Source organism: Hetaerina americana, unplaced genomic scaffold (assembly GCF_022747635.1).
Source record: "Hetaerina americana unplaced genomic scaffold, ioHetAmer1.1.p SCAF_3, whole genome shotgun sequence".
Classification (NCBI taxonomy): Eukaryota; Metazoa; Arthropoda; class Insecta; order Odonata; family Calopterygidae; genus Hetaerina; species Hetaerina americana.
The window spans coordinates 36,466,385-36,479,657 of NW_027286874.1; the positions used below are offsets into that span (position 1 = coordinate 36,466,385).

At 35.9% G+C, this 13,273-nt stretch overlaps 1 protein-coding gene across 6 annotated transcripts in view; it reads left to right on the forward strand.

Annotated features, from left to right (window-relative positions):
• Positions 1-13,273, forward strand: part of LOC139690981 (uncharacterized) — a 133,447-nt gene that overhangs the window by 56,785 nt on the left and 63,389 nt on the right. For 5 of the 6 annotated variants that reach the window (XR_011701547.1, XM_071588670.1, XM_071588674.1 and 2 more), the window contains exons 4-6: positions 7,123-7,200; positions 8,964-9,277; positions 10,385-10,456. Coding sequence is in view for 5 of the 6 variants with exons in the window: in XM_071588670.1 (XP_071444771.1) it covers positions 7,123-7,200; positions 8,964-9,277; positions 10,385-10,456 (464 nt within the window). In the remaining variant the exon portion in view is untranslated. The remainder of the gene's footprint in view (positions 1-7,122; positions 7,201-8,963; positions 9,278-10,384; positions 10,457-13,273) is intronic. The other variant, XM_071588673.1, reaches the window with a different exon arrangement.

Genomic DNA, 13,273 nt, shown 5'->3' on the forward strand with positions numbered 1-13,273 from the left:
CATTTCTGGATTAAAAAATCCAAAGACTCTTAAACGTATTGACTTGAAAGAATAGTCATAAAAATGGTGGACAGAGTCCTGTACCTGGTAGTCAAATTATCAGGGGGAAGTACAGGCTACCTGTATATTAGTAATTGCTACTTAGTTGTATTAAAGAAATGGATACCTCAAGGGAATTGTCACGAACCAATCGAATGAAAAATGTTAAACAGACGTGCTGTTTGGCGTTGGTTTCACCTCCCCTTTAATACGCATAAATGATACGTGCGCAAGGACCTATTTCGGAGTCAAATTGGATGCTAAGGAGAGCTGCCGTTTCGTGAAAAATCGTTATGACGGAAGAGAAAGCGTCACATTATAATGGAGCCGTCTGGTTTGGGAATAATTATAAGCTCGTTGATAATATGCACGAACGAAACAATTCAATAAATAAAAACCATTTAGTTTAACGTTGACAAAGATATTAATTCTAGCTTCGCGTCACAATGGTCGGCGAAACCGCGACGAAAATTTATGGTAAATTGACTGCCGCATAGACCTTTATCGCGAATCCTTTTTCTCTCGCTCAATCCGTCCGTTGCCAAAACTTATGGAAACATCGTGTTCACCTCCTGGAAAATAAAATGACACACTGATCTTGAAAGTGTATGATGCTGATAGACAAAATATTCAACTGCGTCATTATTTTAAAGTGTTTATTTTATTTAACATACAAAATTTTCATTTTTGTTGATTCAAGTTCACTTGGACCTGGAATCTCTCAACTGACTTTTTTGTTGCGTAAAAATTGCCTTGAAAATACAAGTCATGGTTCCCTTTAATGATATATTCCTTCCTCAGCCAAACAAAACATCCGTCATAAGATTCTAAGTTCATTTGATATTTCAAGGGCAATGCATGCTTTCTTTATACAGCTCTTGTTAAGAATTTTGTACAGGTGCAACGTTAATAACTTACCGCGACAAGTGCTGATCGGGATTAAATGTTGTGGGCATCTTTCAAGTTAACCATCTACAATAATCCTCATGGTGACCTGCAGCACCTTGTGTATTGTCTAGTTCTTTTAAATATGCTGAAGGCTATGGAAATTAGGAATCCTGGGTCACGTAATGATTCCGTATTTTCCCAGCTGACGGAACCAGCTGTCCATGGTTCGATTTTTTTTTCTTTAGGTGAAGTTTTCTTAGTGATAATAATAATATTTTACTTGCAATTATCTGTGACCATGGATGTTAAGAATATTCTAATTCCTGCGTTCATTTCGTGGTAGTTTTGATACAATCCTTTCTAATAACGTATAGTTACATTAGATTATCCTACTCCTCTATGGTTATCTTAGGAAGAACATCTGAAATTTGCTAGTAAGTGTAGTGATTCCTTTGTTTACATCCAATTTCTTCACACGTTTCTCTTTGAGTATTCACGGGGGTAGATACTTTAATTGCTATCTGTGAATACTTTTGTTAATTTATTGGTTCTTACCTTCGACTGTGAAACAAATGTCTCGTTGAAACTTCCCCTGTGCATGCTACTCAGGTGATTAACTGTTTTCTTTCACCCTGGTGGCATGTGAGAAAAGTGGTTCAATCTTTTTCTTCCCCCCTTCTCCTTCAACCTGTCCGCCCTTTTCCTCTCTTTCTCCCACCTCCCCCACGCTAATTGCCCGCCTCCTCCCTCGCAAGTAGACTTCATTCGTGAACTTGCCTCAGCCCGTGGGGTCTGCTTCTAATCCCCCCTTCACATTTCGTGCTCCTTATGCTCTCTCCATTACCAGGTTTTCGTCTTCTCAGACTGTTTCTTATCTTACGTTGCCACTCTCAAGGTCTAATTCTGCCGCATCGTGTATGGAATGTCTTCCAAAGCTTTGTGTAGTGCATTTACTCCATGAGAAGGTGATATATAGCATGTAGATGGAAAGGCAAGTAAAATACATAATCAGAGAGATTCGCCCGACCCTCTAATATAATCAGAAGTGGCTAATACGCTTAGTCAGATTCAGACACTGGAATATGCGTATTTTTTTTATAACCGATATTTGTAAATTCTGTTGTAAAATTTTTCATGATTGATACTTTATTTAGTTAATACCCTCCTCGAATTGCAGTTAACACAAGTTTTATTTCCATGGTTACCCGACTGGTAAAAGGCCGTCCCTGACATACAGGTAGTTGTACTGCAAGTTGTGTTGATTTTTTTAAAATTGAAGTTTGACTAAAAATTGTATTTGATGACATTGGCAAAGCTGTTGAATTTATTTCTTGCCCTTTTCGCGGAAGAAAGCTAATAGAAACAAGATTTGCTGCTTAACAAACTTTCCTGTTGCACGTAAAACGAATATCCAATTACCATCATGTGTAAGATCATGCAATAAAGGCTTTCAAATTTGGTCATTAACAGTATTTCAATCCGAAATTCGGTTCCCTAAAACCCTGATAACTTTACTGTTTACACCCCACTTCACTTGTCCTAGGGTAGTCCTTGTCGCAAGGGGCGTTTAGAGTGGGACACAAAGCGTATCGGAGAAAGTCACATTTAATACGCCGAGTCTTACCAAAACGTGTATTATACAGCGTCAGTCATATTACACCATTTACATAAGTATAAGCAATTGAGTATTATTGATGGCTAGACCCTTGGTATCCTAACGCGAAAACGGACAACATCAGTATGGCGGAACATTGTCTGGGACGGGGTAAAGGCAGGATGGACGCGGTCACGGTACTCGTACCCAGGTAGGGCCCTCGTCCGTCGGAAAGTAGGGATAAGGATAAGGGCAGGATGGACGCGGTCACGACACTCGTAACCCAAGCAGGGCCCTCGTCCGTCGGAAAGTAAGGGATTAAGACAGAATGGACGCGGTCGCGAAACTAGTGACCCAGGCAGAGCCCTCGTCCAAAGTTGAGTCACCAATAGAACACGCTGTCGCGACAAGCGCAACACAGCCGAAGCCTCGCGTCCTACCGGTCACCGCAAGATGACCAACTGACTACTTTTCGCCCCGCGACCAGGGCTTTTATGCCCAACTTAGGAGCCAGGGAAGGAATACTATGTTGCATACTTGCGACATTACCCCAGCAGCAAATAAAATCAAGGGTCTAAGCATTTGAGGTCAATCACATATGTACATTAAAAAAATTCACAATACAAAAATTAACGGAACATAACCCAAAAAATTCCAACAACAAGAGAAGGAAAAGTTTTTCACAGGCAGTTTTTCCCATCAACAAAACAATTATCCACGTCACATTACAAATTCGGGAATAGTGGAGCATTAGACACATTCACAATGATAAAGGTGTTATCGTTCTGGTGTCGTGGAACCTCAGTCCTTACATCTTCCTTGAGCGCTGCTTTAAATGTTTCAGGGCGTAGACACTGCAGTGTAAGGCAACCAATTATGCATAACACCACAAAGGTGACTCCTGCTAAGCATAAAAACACTCCAACCTAATTCACACGATACTGCCACCCCCTCATAAGAACTTATTTCGGCTTGAGGGCTTGGGAAGCTTTCGCCCTTAGAGCCCGGCGATGTCGATATAGAAATCGTCTGGCTTTACTGTATCGTTTCCGGCCTGTAGGGACACCCTTGGCCTCTACATAGACAAGCGTAGAGGGGATTTCACCCTGTATGGGAGCACAATGAGGAGACTCTGGCGGACTAAACATTGTCCCAATTGACGTTGGTCTGCATCCTTCTAAGGAGAGTCCATCTGAGGTGGATACCCAGCATTCCTCGAATTCCCGCTTGACTGCATCCCACCAGGAATGGAACCGGCGCTCTTCATACCGATTTACCAATTTATCCACAACATCTGGCCAGTCGAGATGTCCTGCGGGGGTTTCACCTAAACTGTGATATTTTCAAGTACCAGACCTTCCTTTGAAGCCACAGGCAGCAGCATAGTGAAAGGAACTGGCCTCACTACCCAGATATGTGAATTTCACACACCCTTGGGTTTAGTATGAGATGAGCTATCATAGGACGGAAGAAGTTTGGTCGATATCAAGGGAAAAATAGTTCAAGTTTAGAAGGCATACACGAAGAAGAGGCTACTACTATGTTCAAAGAGCCCATGGCAGTAAATAAGGAATCATTTTGTCAAAATGTTCGTATAGAGCATGATGCTCTACGGATCAGAGACACAAAACAGAAAAAAGTGGACAATTTGAAGAAAAGAACTTTTGAAAAATGGTGCTGCAGGAGAATACTCTGGATGAAATTGACTGAAAAATTGAGGAACGAGCTCCAATTACCCTAGTTTTCATACTCGGGTTTGCTTTTCACTATTATTTACACTTTTTTTTGTTTTTTTTTCATTTTCAATGTGATTGACATAGTTAATTAGGTTTGATTACGAGGTGTCGTAAATTTTTAATATTCTTGATTAAGTTGAAGGCGTAGTAGTAGAACTCAGGAGATAGCGTCGAAAACAATGGTACCATCTCTGGAATGGCATCAATTGTGCTGTCAGATCTTTGACTCCACAATGATTTTTATTAATCCTGGGAATTACTTGGGGCAAGATCGGGAGAATCAGGTGAGTGTGGCAACATTTCAAAGCCACATTGCTTTGAATGCCGGTCACACTGTGGTCACCATTGCAGGTCTTACTGTGTTTGCTTCTGAAAAGGAGTCTGTAGTGAGGGAAGCTTGTGTGCTGACTTCTTTGACATGGACAGTTCTTCGTGAATGACTTTCAACCCACTGCCGTAACTAAGATCAATCTCATTCATGATCATTTGGATGGTTACTCTTTGGTCTAATAGGATAAAACTCTTCACTTTCTTCACTTTGGCCAGTTTGAAAATTTCTTTTCCACCCTACAACTGTGTCAAATGACTGTGCTACCATTTCCATAATTATTGCCATCATTTCTAAGTGGATTTTCTTGGGCACTGTGACCTTTTAAAAGAAGGAACTTCATCACCCTGCAAACCTCTCTCTTCTCCTTACTATGGGTTACTTCAATCTATGGTTTCCTGAAACAAAACAGATCAATGTAAATATCTGTAATTTACAACTTATGTATATAAGGTTCAATTAATATGTAGAATAAATTTTATCCAGATATCTTGGTTATTTCTTAATAATATTTACTTATAAGCAATACCCTCACGATTTTTATTTCCCATGATGAATTTGCAGCTGTTGTTCTCTTATAAATAAACATTTTGTTTGTTCATTTCACATCATAATAGTGACCTATGTCAATTGTGGTGAAATTAATAGAAAAATATAATAAAATTGAATAAGATCAAGTGTAAATAAAACAAGGGCATTGATTTTGTGTAAATTTTCCCCATCCAGTGGCATATCATTATTATTAAGAAGTTAAGTTCAGCTCTTTGGGTAAGCATGGGTGAAGTGGCTGATGTCATTTTTGCTTCATAGCAAATACCTTGTCATGTCACTGATTTCATGCCAGAATATTACCGCTTTCTGCTATCAAATGAACCCACCTTTTGAAAGTCTCCACCAATGAGTCAAGGGGAGTGCATTCGTACCATGAAAAACGTTATACCAACCAAATCTCCTTCAAAATGTGACAGAATTTCTCAATTAAGTTCATATGAAATTTTGTTATTTACTTAACGCTTATCAAACCTCATTATGTTTAATTAAGTGTTATTATTTTTCATTATATGCAACTTTTCCTTGAAGTTGTAGCAAATTCGAGTAATCTGATCAATTTATTTGAGAACATTTCATGTAAAACTTCCAGCACATGGGAATAGGCCTCATTTGCAGGTCCTCACAGAGCATGGGATTTGGTTATAACAACAAATGTCATGGAAATCAACATGAGAAAGCAATTTTCTGTGCATTGTTTATTTTTTCTAATTAAGTCAAACAAATGACAGTAGCCTTTGAATTGCAGTTCTTGGTTTAACTATTGGTATAGGTGTGAGCCAACATTGTATGAATATGTGTGGCGCAGTAAAATTTTAATAAATATGAGTTAATGGAAAAGTTATCAAAAATTATCCGGCTAACTACTGATATTTATTTATAATAGATACAATCGTTGGTTCTTACTCCTAAATCCATTGACATACTAGCAGGGTGAGGTGATTATTATATTTTACATATGAGTTATACGTATGGTCTTCATAAACTGCAGTGAATATTTCCTTAGCTACATTTTTTGGTTACAAGTGCTTTTTATTATTATTTTTACCTTGAAATACGGACTGAATTTATAATTGCATATGGGTTGGTTTATGTTGAGGTAACATACAATGCTTACCAGATGAGGGGCAAAATATTTTTCTGAGGTTTATCAGTTTACTTCTTTTTGCATATGTTTTTGCTAAATTATTTTCACTTGCGTAAAATTTAGGTGGAATCTGCCTCAACTCTATTAACTGAATAGCAACATACACATGGCCCATAATGTATTCCAGTGTAATTATATGTAAATTAGTTCTGCCAATTCAAAAAATATTTACGCTTCTGAAAATGCAATAATCTCCTGCAAGTCCTCAATAAAGCTTAATAAGGTACCTAAGCTCCTGAATGGATTTCTGAAAATTTCCTGTAAAACTTCCCATAAAAGTCAAGCCTGTCATTTTTATGCATTCATTTAAATCATGAATCGCCTTTAATTGGGAATGGTGATACATCAAATGCCATGCATCAGTGTCTCATATATCCAGTTACTAATAAATTTAAGAAGAAAAAATGTGTTATATTCAGTATTCTTAAATTTAAAGTAACTAGAATTTAGGAGTCTAGAAGTAAGGAAGAAAAAGCTAGAAATGTTTAATATTTTAAATGCGAATGTCTTCAGTTAGTGGCCAATAATCCTCTTATTATGTTTGCATCCATTAATTGAAGAAAAAATAGGATGAATATATACTGTGCAACAAATTGTTTTGTTGAGATGTCTGAATTAGAGGTTACTATGTTAAATGTTTTTTTGTTATCGCAATGTTCAACAGAATGGTAGTACTTTAGAAGGTGCATTTTTATTTGATTAATTGGTATTGATTTTTCATAATAGAAGTAACAGGGAGAATTTTTCTTACCCCATTACTTCAGTATGTGATATGTGTAATAGTTAAGCTTTTAATTATTTTATTGCTTTACTGATTTTCATATTATGCTTTATTTTGCAGAGGGAGCCAGTGAAATTTGACATTCACATCAGAGGAGCACCTCCTGAAATATTTCAATTAGTTCAAAATATCAAAGATGTAAGTACAGCAAAAAAAAATAATTGGTATCCTTGCAGATGTGTTCCTCATTTATTTAGTTAAAAAAAAATCTGTGGCTAAAATATTGCTTTGCTATTCCTATGGTATTTTTATTGTTAAATGGCCATTAAATTTAACATCAGCCCTTGTCGAAAAATTAAATGTTTTTAACTACTTGAAAGGTTCCCGTTAAGGAAATCAAAAATTCAAGTGAGACTCACTGTTTAGGGAAATATTAAAAAATATCATAATATATGAAAGCATCTGCCTAAATTGAGAGTAGGCCCTGGTGACAAAGACATTTTCATGGGCAGTGGACGCAGATCTAAATTTTGCCCGATGTGTTGCCACAGCAAGGGTGGGCTAAGAATCAGAATTTAACTCCTTATCGAGTCCCAGAATAAAGCCCTATGAAGATATTGGTGGTATAAAAAATTTTAGTCTATTCACTGTTGAAAAGGGTCATTACAGTATTGCATTCTAATGAAATTATTAAGCTCAAACTCATCCTTAAATACATCAGATTCAACAATGAATGATGTAAAAAATATTAAACTATACAGATATGTTATCCCGAAGCACACCTTTGTCATGTAAAGCAAAATCCCTCATGATTTTCTCTACAACCTGGTGGCACTCCTTCCTAGTCAATCCAATGCTTCTACATTCCATTTCCTAAACTGCCTTCCCTGCTTTATCTTTTTGAATCAGATGTTACACTTCATAATTACTAAATTATGAAGTGTCCGCATCTTCTCTGGGGAAACTGTGGGAATCAATAACGCTGTCCCTAAATCTGTGCCTAACCATTATGTTGTCTAATTGATACCTTTCTGAGTTACATGGTATTTTCCATATATACCTAAGTCTTTTGTGGTGTCTAAACTAAGTTTTGGTGATCATGAACCCCTTTCTTCTGAGGACTCAATTGCTTTCTCCCCATGGTAATTCCTTGTTCCTCAACCATAGTCTTCACCTCACCACTATCTCATGCTGTTTTTAATTTTAATTAATATTCTACAAAATTGCTGTATCAGCATGAGTTACTGGAATGTGAAGAAGGTATATCACCTAAATATGAATAAATAATATATTTCTTCTTTGATGAATTTTATGAATATTAAGTGTGAAGGCTGGTCCACAATAGAGACATGTTGACCAAGACAGGAAATAGTTCTGGGAAATGTTTTAAAGTAACTGTTCAACCATAGTTATCAGTTAGGGGCTCAAATGTTTGCAAACCGCCTGAAGCACAGTTAATAAGGCCATTGAAAAGATTGATGACCAGAAAATATTCATCCTGTGTGGATTATACGTAGCCCTCACATCACCATTAGGCCCCTACTGAAAGTCCTGTAATTTATGTTGCCATCCCCTTTGTTGTCCATGATTCACAACAAATTAAGTCAAAATTGTCCTTAGGTATAAAATTTTGAGTGCAAGCCTAAGTTGAAGTCTGAATACCATTAAGGAGAGCTATCTAAACCTGGAATCATAGATAAAGAAGTGTCTCAGTTTTTACAATTGGTGAAAAATTGATGGAATATGCCCAGTAATCCTCCCAAATCAATTTAGAGATCCCATCCTTTCTCCTGGTTAAGTGACTTAATGCACAGTTTTCTTAAATAGATATCAATTGGACATGATTTGTAAACATCATGTATTCTTTTTTTATTCCATTATATTCTTAGAGTAATCTTAAGCCAATACTTTATTTTATTTGGTACTTAATGTGATTGCATAATCTAATTTTATGTTCACAGGTTGCTGAGCAGATTTTATTTCACTGGAAAACATTCCCAATTGTGCTCCCTCCCCCGGTGTCATCATCAACCTCTGTTCTTCATGGAGGTGGTGGTGGGGATGCATCTTTACCAGGGCGAAGTAATGGCACTGGTATTAATGGGAATGGATTGGTAGGGATTGGACCCAGCTGTGGAGGAAGTGGCAGGCCCTTGAATATGAGAGACCTGTTCCTTGCTCCATCTTTTGATGAATTGGATGCTGTTGCTGCTGATCCCAAAGGAGAACCAAGGAGACTTACTGATAAACAACTTGAGATAATTCGAGAGAGGGGGTAAATTAATAGTGTTGAGTAATTGTAATAATATCTTAAAAAGCAAAACATTTAAAATGCAGAAAGTAGTAAGCTTGTGGTTTTGGTTATTGCATGGGAACAGAATATTGAAAGCTTCTAATTCCTCTTTTCTTATTAGATCCTTTGAAATGGAACTAGTGATGACCAGAGATATGCTTTGTTTTAGCATATATTTACAGAACATTTAGTATATGAAGAATCTGTTGTATAGCTTCAAGAAATTTCACTAAATTGGGTTCAGGGAAATGTAAGAATGGGATCATAGGAAGGAGGAATTATGATCTTCTTTTCCTGTCGAGAAAACTGGTGAAAATGTTCATGCTTAGGATACACATGTGGCTCAATATCAGATGTTGCAGTTTACTTTGTTTGATTATGGACTGTAGTGAATTCCCATAAGTTTTATTACTTCAGGGAAGTTTTAATCATGGAAGGCATGGATTGGCTTGTAATCAATATGCTGGAGCTGTAGTGGATAAAATTGCATGTGTTCTAAAAAGAAGAAGTTTCGTATATAAGCTTGCATACAAATAACTTTTTGGAAAGGGTTAAATAGAGATAAGGAAATTATTAACAATGATATGATATAATGTCATGATATCAGTCACACTAGGAGCTCATTTGCTTAAATATCATCCAAACACATTTGTACATTTTCTGATCTCATATTTCCATAAAATTCCTTATTTCAGTATGTAACCAGTTATATTTACTTCTTGGTGCTATCTCATTTTAAGTATGCATTAGGATTTGTTTTGTCACATTTTCTAGAAATATTTATGTGCAGGTTTTAAATGATTCGTCAATGGTCTTCTTTCACCATGTCACAGTCTTAGATTTCTTTGCTTATACAGTGCTTTTAATTTTTCAAGAAGTAAGCTTCATTTACATGTTTGAGCGGGGTTCCTTTCAAGTAGATTTAAAGCTAATTTCCATGTACCTTTGTTATTTTAAAAGTGTGACCTTTTGCTGATAATAATAGACATTGTGTATCCTTCTTGTTTCTTTTAGATTGTTCTTTCTCTGCCCTTACTTGCTCCCTCTCTTTTTCTCTCTGCTTTTCATTTAAATATTGCATACAAAAAGCCTACACAAGGATAAGTACGGAAAGCCGAAGAAATTGAGTGCTGCCCAGTTGGAAAACATTCGTCGCTTGGGGTATGTTGTGCGTGTGTCATTTTGTACAGTTTTTTTAATCTGAGGTAGCATGGGTGAAATGGATTCTTTTCATGGCGTTTTGTGTTTTGGCAGTAACCAATTATTTTTAACCCATTAAATTATCTGTCAAAGTCTAATTATTCTCTTCCTTTGTCAGCATTTTATAATTTACTCAATAGTTGCAAATTAAGCCTCATTGCTACCTGGTAAAATGTTTTTGTAAACGAAAGCATTTGTATGAAAATGATGATTTACATATATTTTTTTAAAGTGGCATTGGGTGAGATAATATTGAGTGTGTACCCATCATTTAATTTTGAAGTAATGGAAGGAATCCCTCTTCTTAAAAATTAGCTCTTTCTTTGCCATTATTTGAATTTGCCGAAGAATTTAAGTTAGCATTTTTTTAAAACCATGAATTGCTGAATTTTTCTTTACTAATCTGCCAAATGGCAGTAAGCAGTAACCTGGATGCTGTTGGTTAAGTATTTTGAATTGGCAGTTTAAAAAATTAAGTTTTTTGTGTTTGTTGCATTTTGTCCATAATTCCATTTGTACTCCCACTTTGCATAAACAGTTCCATCAAAAGCCTTGAAATCTTTGTTGCTTATTTCCATGGTTGCATAACACTCTTGCTCATTCGGACATTGCTGGGATTCACGACCCTATGATGTACAAACTGTGAAATAAGTTTCCTTCTTTATTACATGGCCAATGGTAGTGTTGACGTAAGGATTCAAATCTAATCCAAATATCCAATGTACATTTATATCCTTGAAAATTTTCAAATATAATTGTGTAAAATGATAGGAAACTTATATGATAAAAATAAAGAAAAGTAGGGAGGAGAAAAAAATAAATAGTTAGAAAAGTAAAAAATCAGGCAGATGTATTTCTATTTTGTTTCCTTTGCATTAGCAAAAACAAGAAAAATCAGCGAATTTCAATGATAGAGATTATGAGGAGAGATTGGGATAACAGCTCTGACTCTACACATTTAAAAAACAAAATCAGTGCTGGTGAATTATCATCAAATAACTTGGTTCATCACTTGCAAATGTATCAGCTCCTTTTTTATACTGTTTTATAGTGCAAAAAAGATAATTTTGTTGAATTTATATACTGGCATTAGGCTGACATTGAAAGCATGATTTTTATTGTATCTAGTAGTGAAAGAAATGTTAGAATTACAATCAGTTGTTGGGAGCTCATGCATTCTTTTAACAATGCTGAATAACTGAATAGTCTGTTTTACTTTTTTGGATTGCCAACTTAAATGCTAAATTAGCAATCTTGTAATAGTAGGAAGCCAAAATAATATTGCATTATTTGTTTCCTGTTAGTTGTAAAAGCTCTATTAGGTATGATGTTAAAGGTACGATGTTCAAATAAAATAATGAAAGTATACATTTAATAATTTTACATATTTTTGCCAAAAAATTGATAGTTGTTTTTATTGGCATTTTTTTATCATTTTACTTTGTGATTGTTGCAGTTCTTAGTTTGCCAGAAAGTAACCATAGGCAGGAAGAGATGGGGTATATGATCAATTGGAGGAAACATATAATAGTAATGGAGGGATGGCATATGATGGTGGGCAAAGGGGAACATAAAAAGATATCAATTAGTCTACATTATGGTTTGGCACAGATTTAGGAATAGCTTAATTAATTTCTCAGGTGTGAGTGGTGGATAGAGAATCAAGATGAGCAGTTTTAGGAGCATGGGTAAGACAGAGATGTTCATAATCACCCATGGTTTTCAATGTGTACATGGAGGTGGCAATGGAAAAGAGGCATGGGAAGAACTGGAATTTGGAATGAAAGTCTACCCGAGTATAGATGAAATCAGTTAGGTTTGTGGATGATCAACCTTTAGTTCACTAGTTGGCCAAGGGGTTAAAATCATTGCTGAATGCATTGGGAAGTCAGTACAATAGGTATAGGGAGAGAATGAATGTAAGCAAAACTAAGGTTATGACGTTTTTAGAAAGAGGAATCTAATATAAATATTGAAATAGAAGTTCATTAACTATAATAAGCAACGGGACAGTTTACCTATCTTGGCAGTGTTTTAGACCAAAGTGGTCTAAGTAGTAGAAACATAAGTTAAAGACGTGCATTATACAAAGAAGCTGTCATCAGGAGGAAAGAGTTGATGACAGGGACATTGAATAATGATTTTAAGAAAAGGCTCATCAAAACTTTGATATGGAGTGTGATTTTGTATGGTATGAAAACAAGGTCATTAGAAGCAAGATGATAGGCATAGATTGTAGGCTTTTAGATGATGGTGTGAAGAAGAATGGATAATGTAAATTGGATAGAAAGGAAAACAAAGAGATGCTTGACATAGTGGATAGGAGAGAGGACTGTTGATAGAAATACAAATAGGAGGTAGGAAAAGTGAATATACTGCATTTGTATTGGTAGTGTGATGTTGGGATGGCAAATGAGGAAGGGGAAAAAAGGATAGACATTTTGGATCGAATAAAATAGGCAGAATGCATACAGAATTAAATGTCACAGAAATGTTGAATGTCAGATTGTGTTCTGTTGGATTAAGCTAAAAACTGTCACAATGCTAAGCCTGCATCCATCCATAACCTACCTCAAACAATAGACTTCCAAATAAAAAAACGATCCTTAGTCAACATTTCCTAAAAGGAATAGAAAACCTGTGACTTGAATGTTAAATTTTCTACCCAGAAGGTATTTCCTTTGGCCTGAGGTGTAGGCCTACTTATTCATATGCAACCATTATAAATTATTGTTACACTAATATAATCAAATATAATAGCAGCAGTTGAAATTTTGC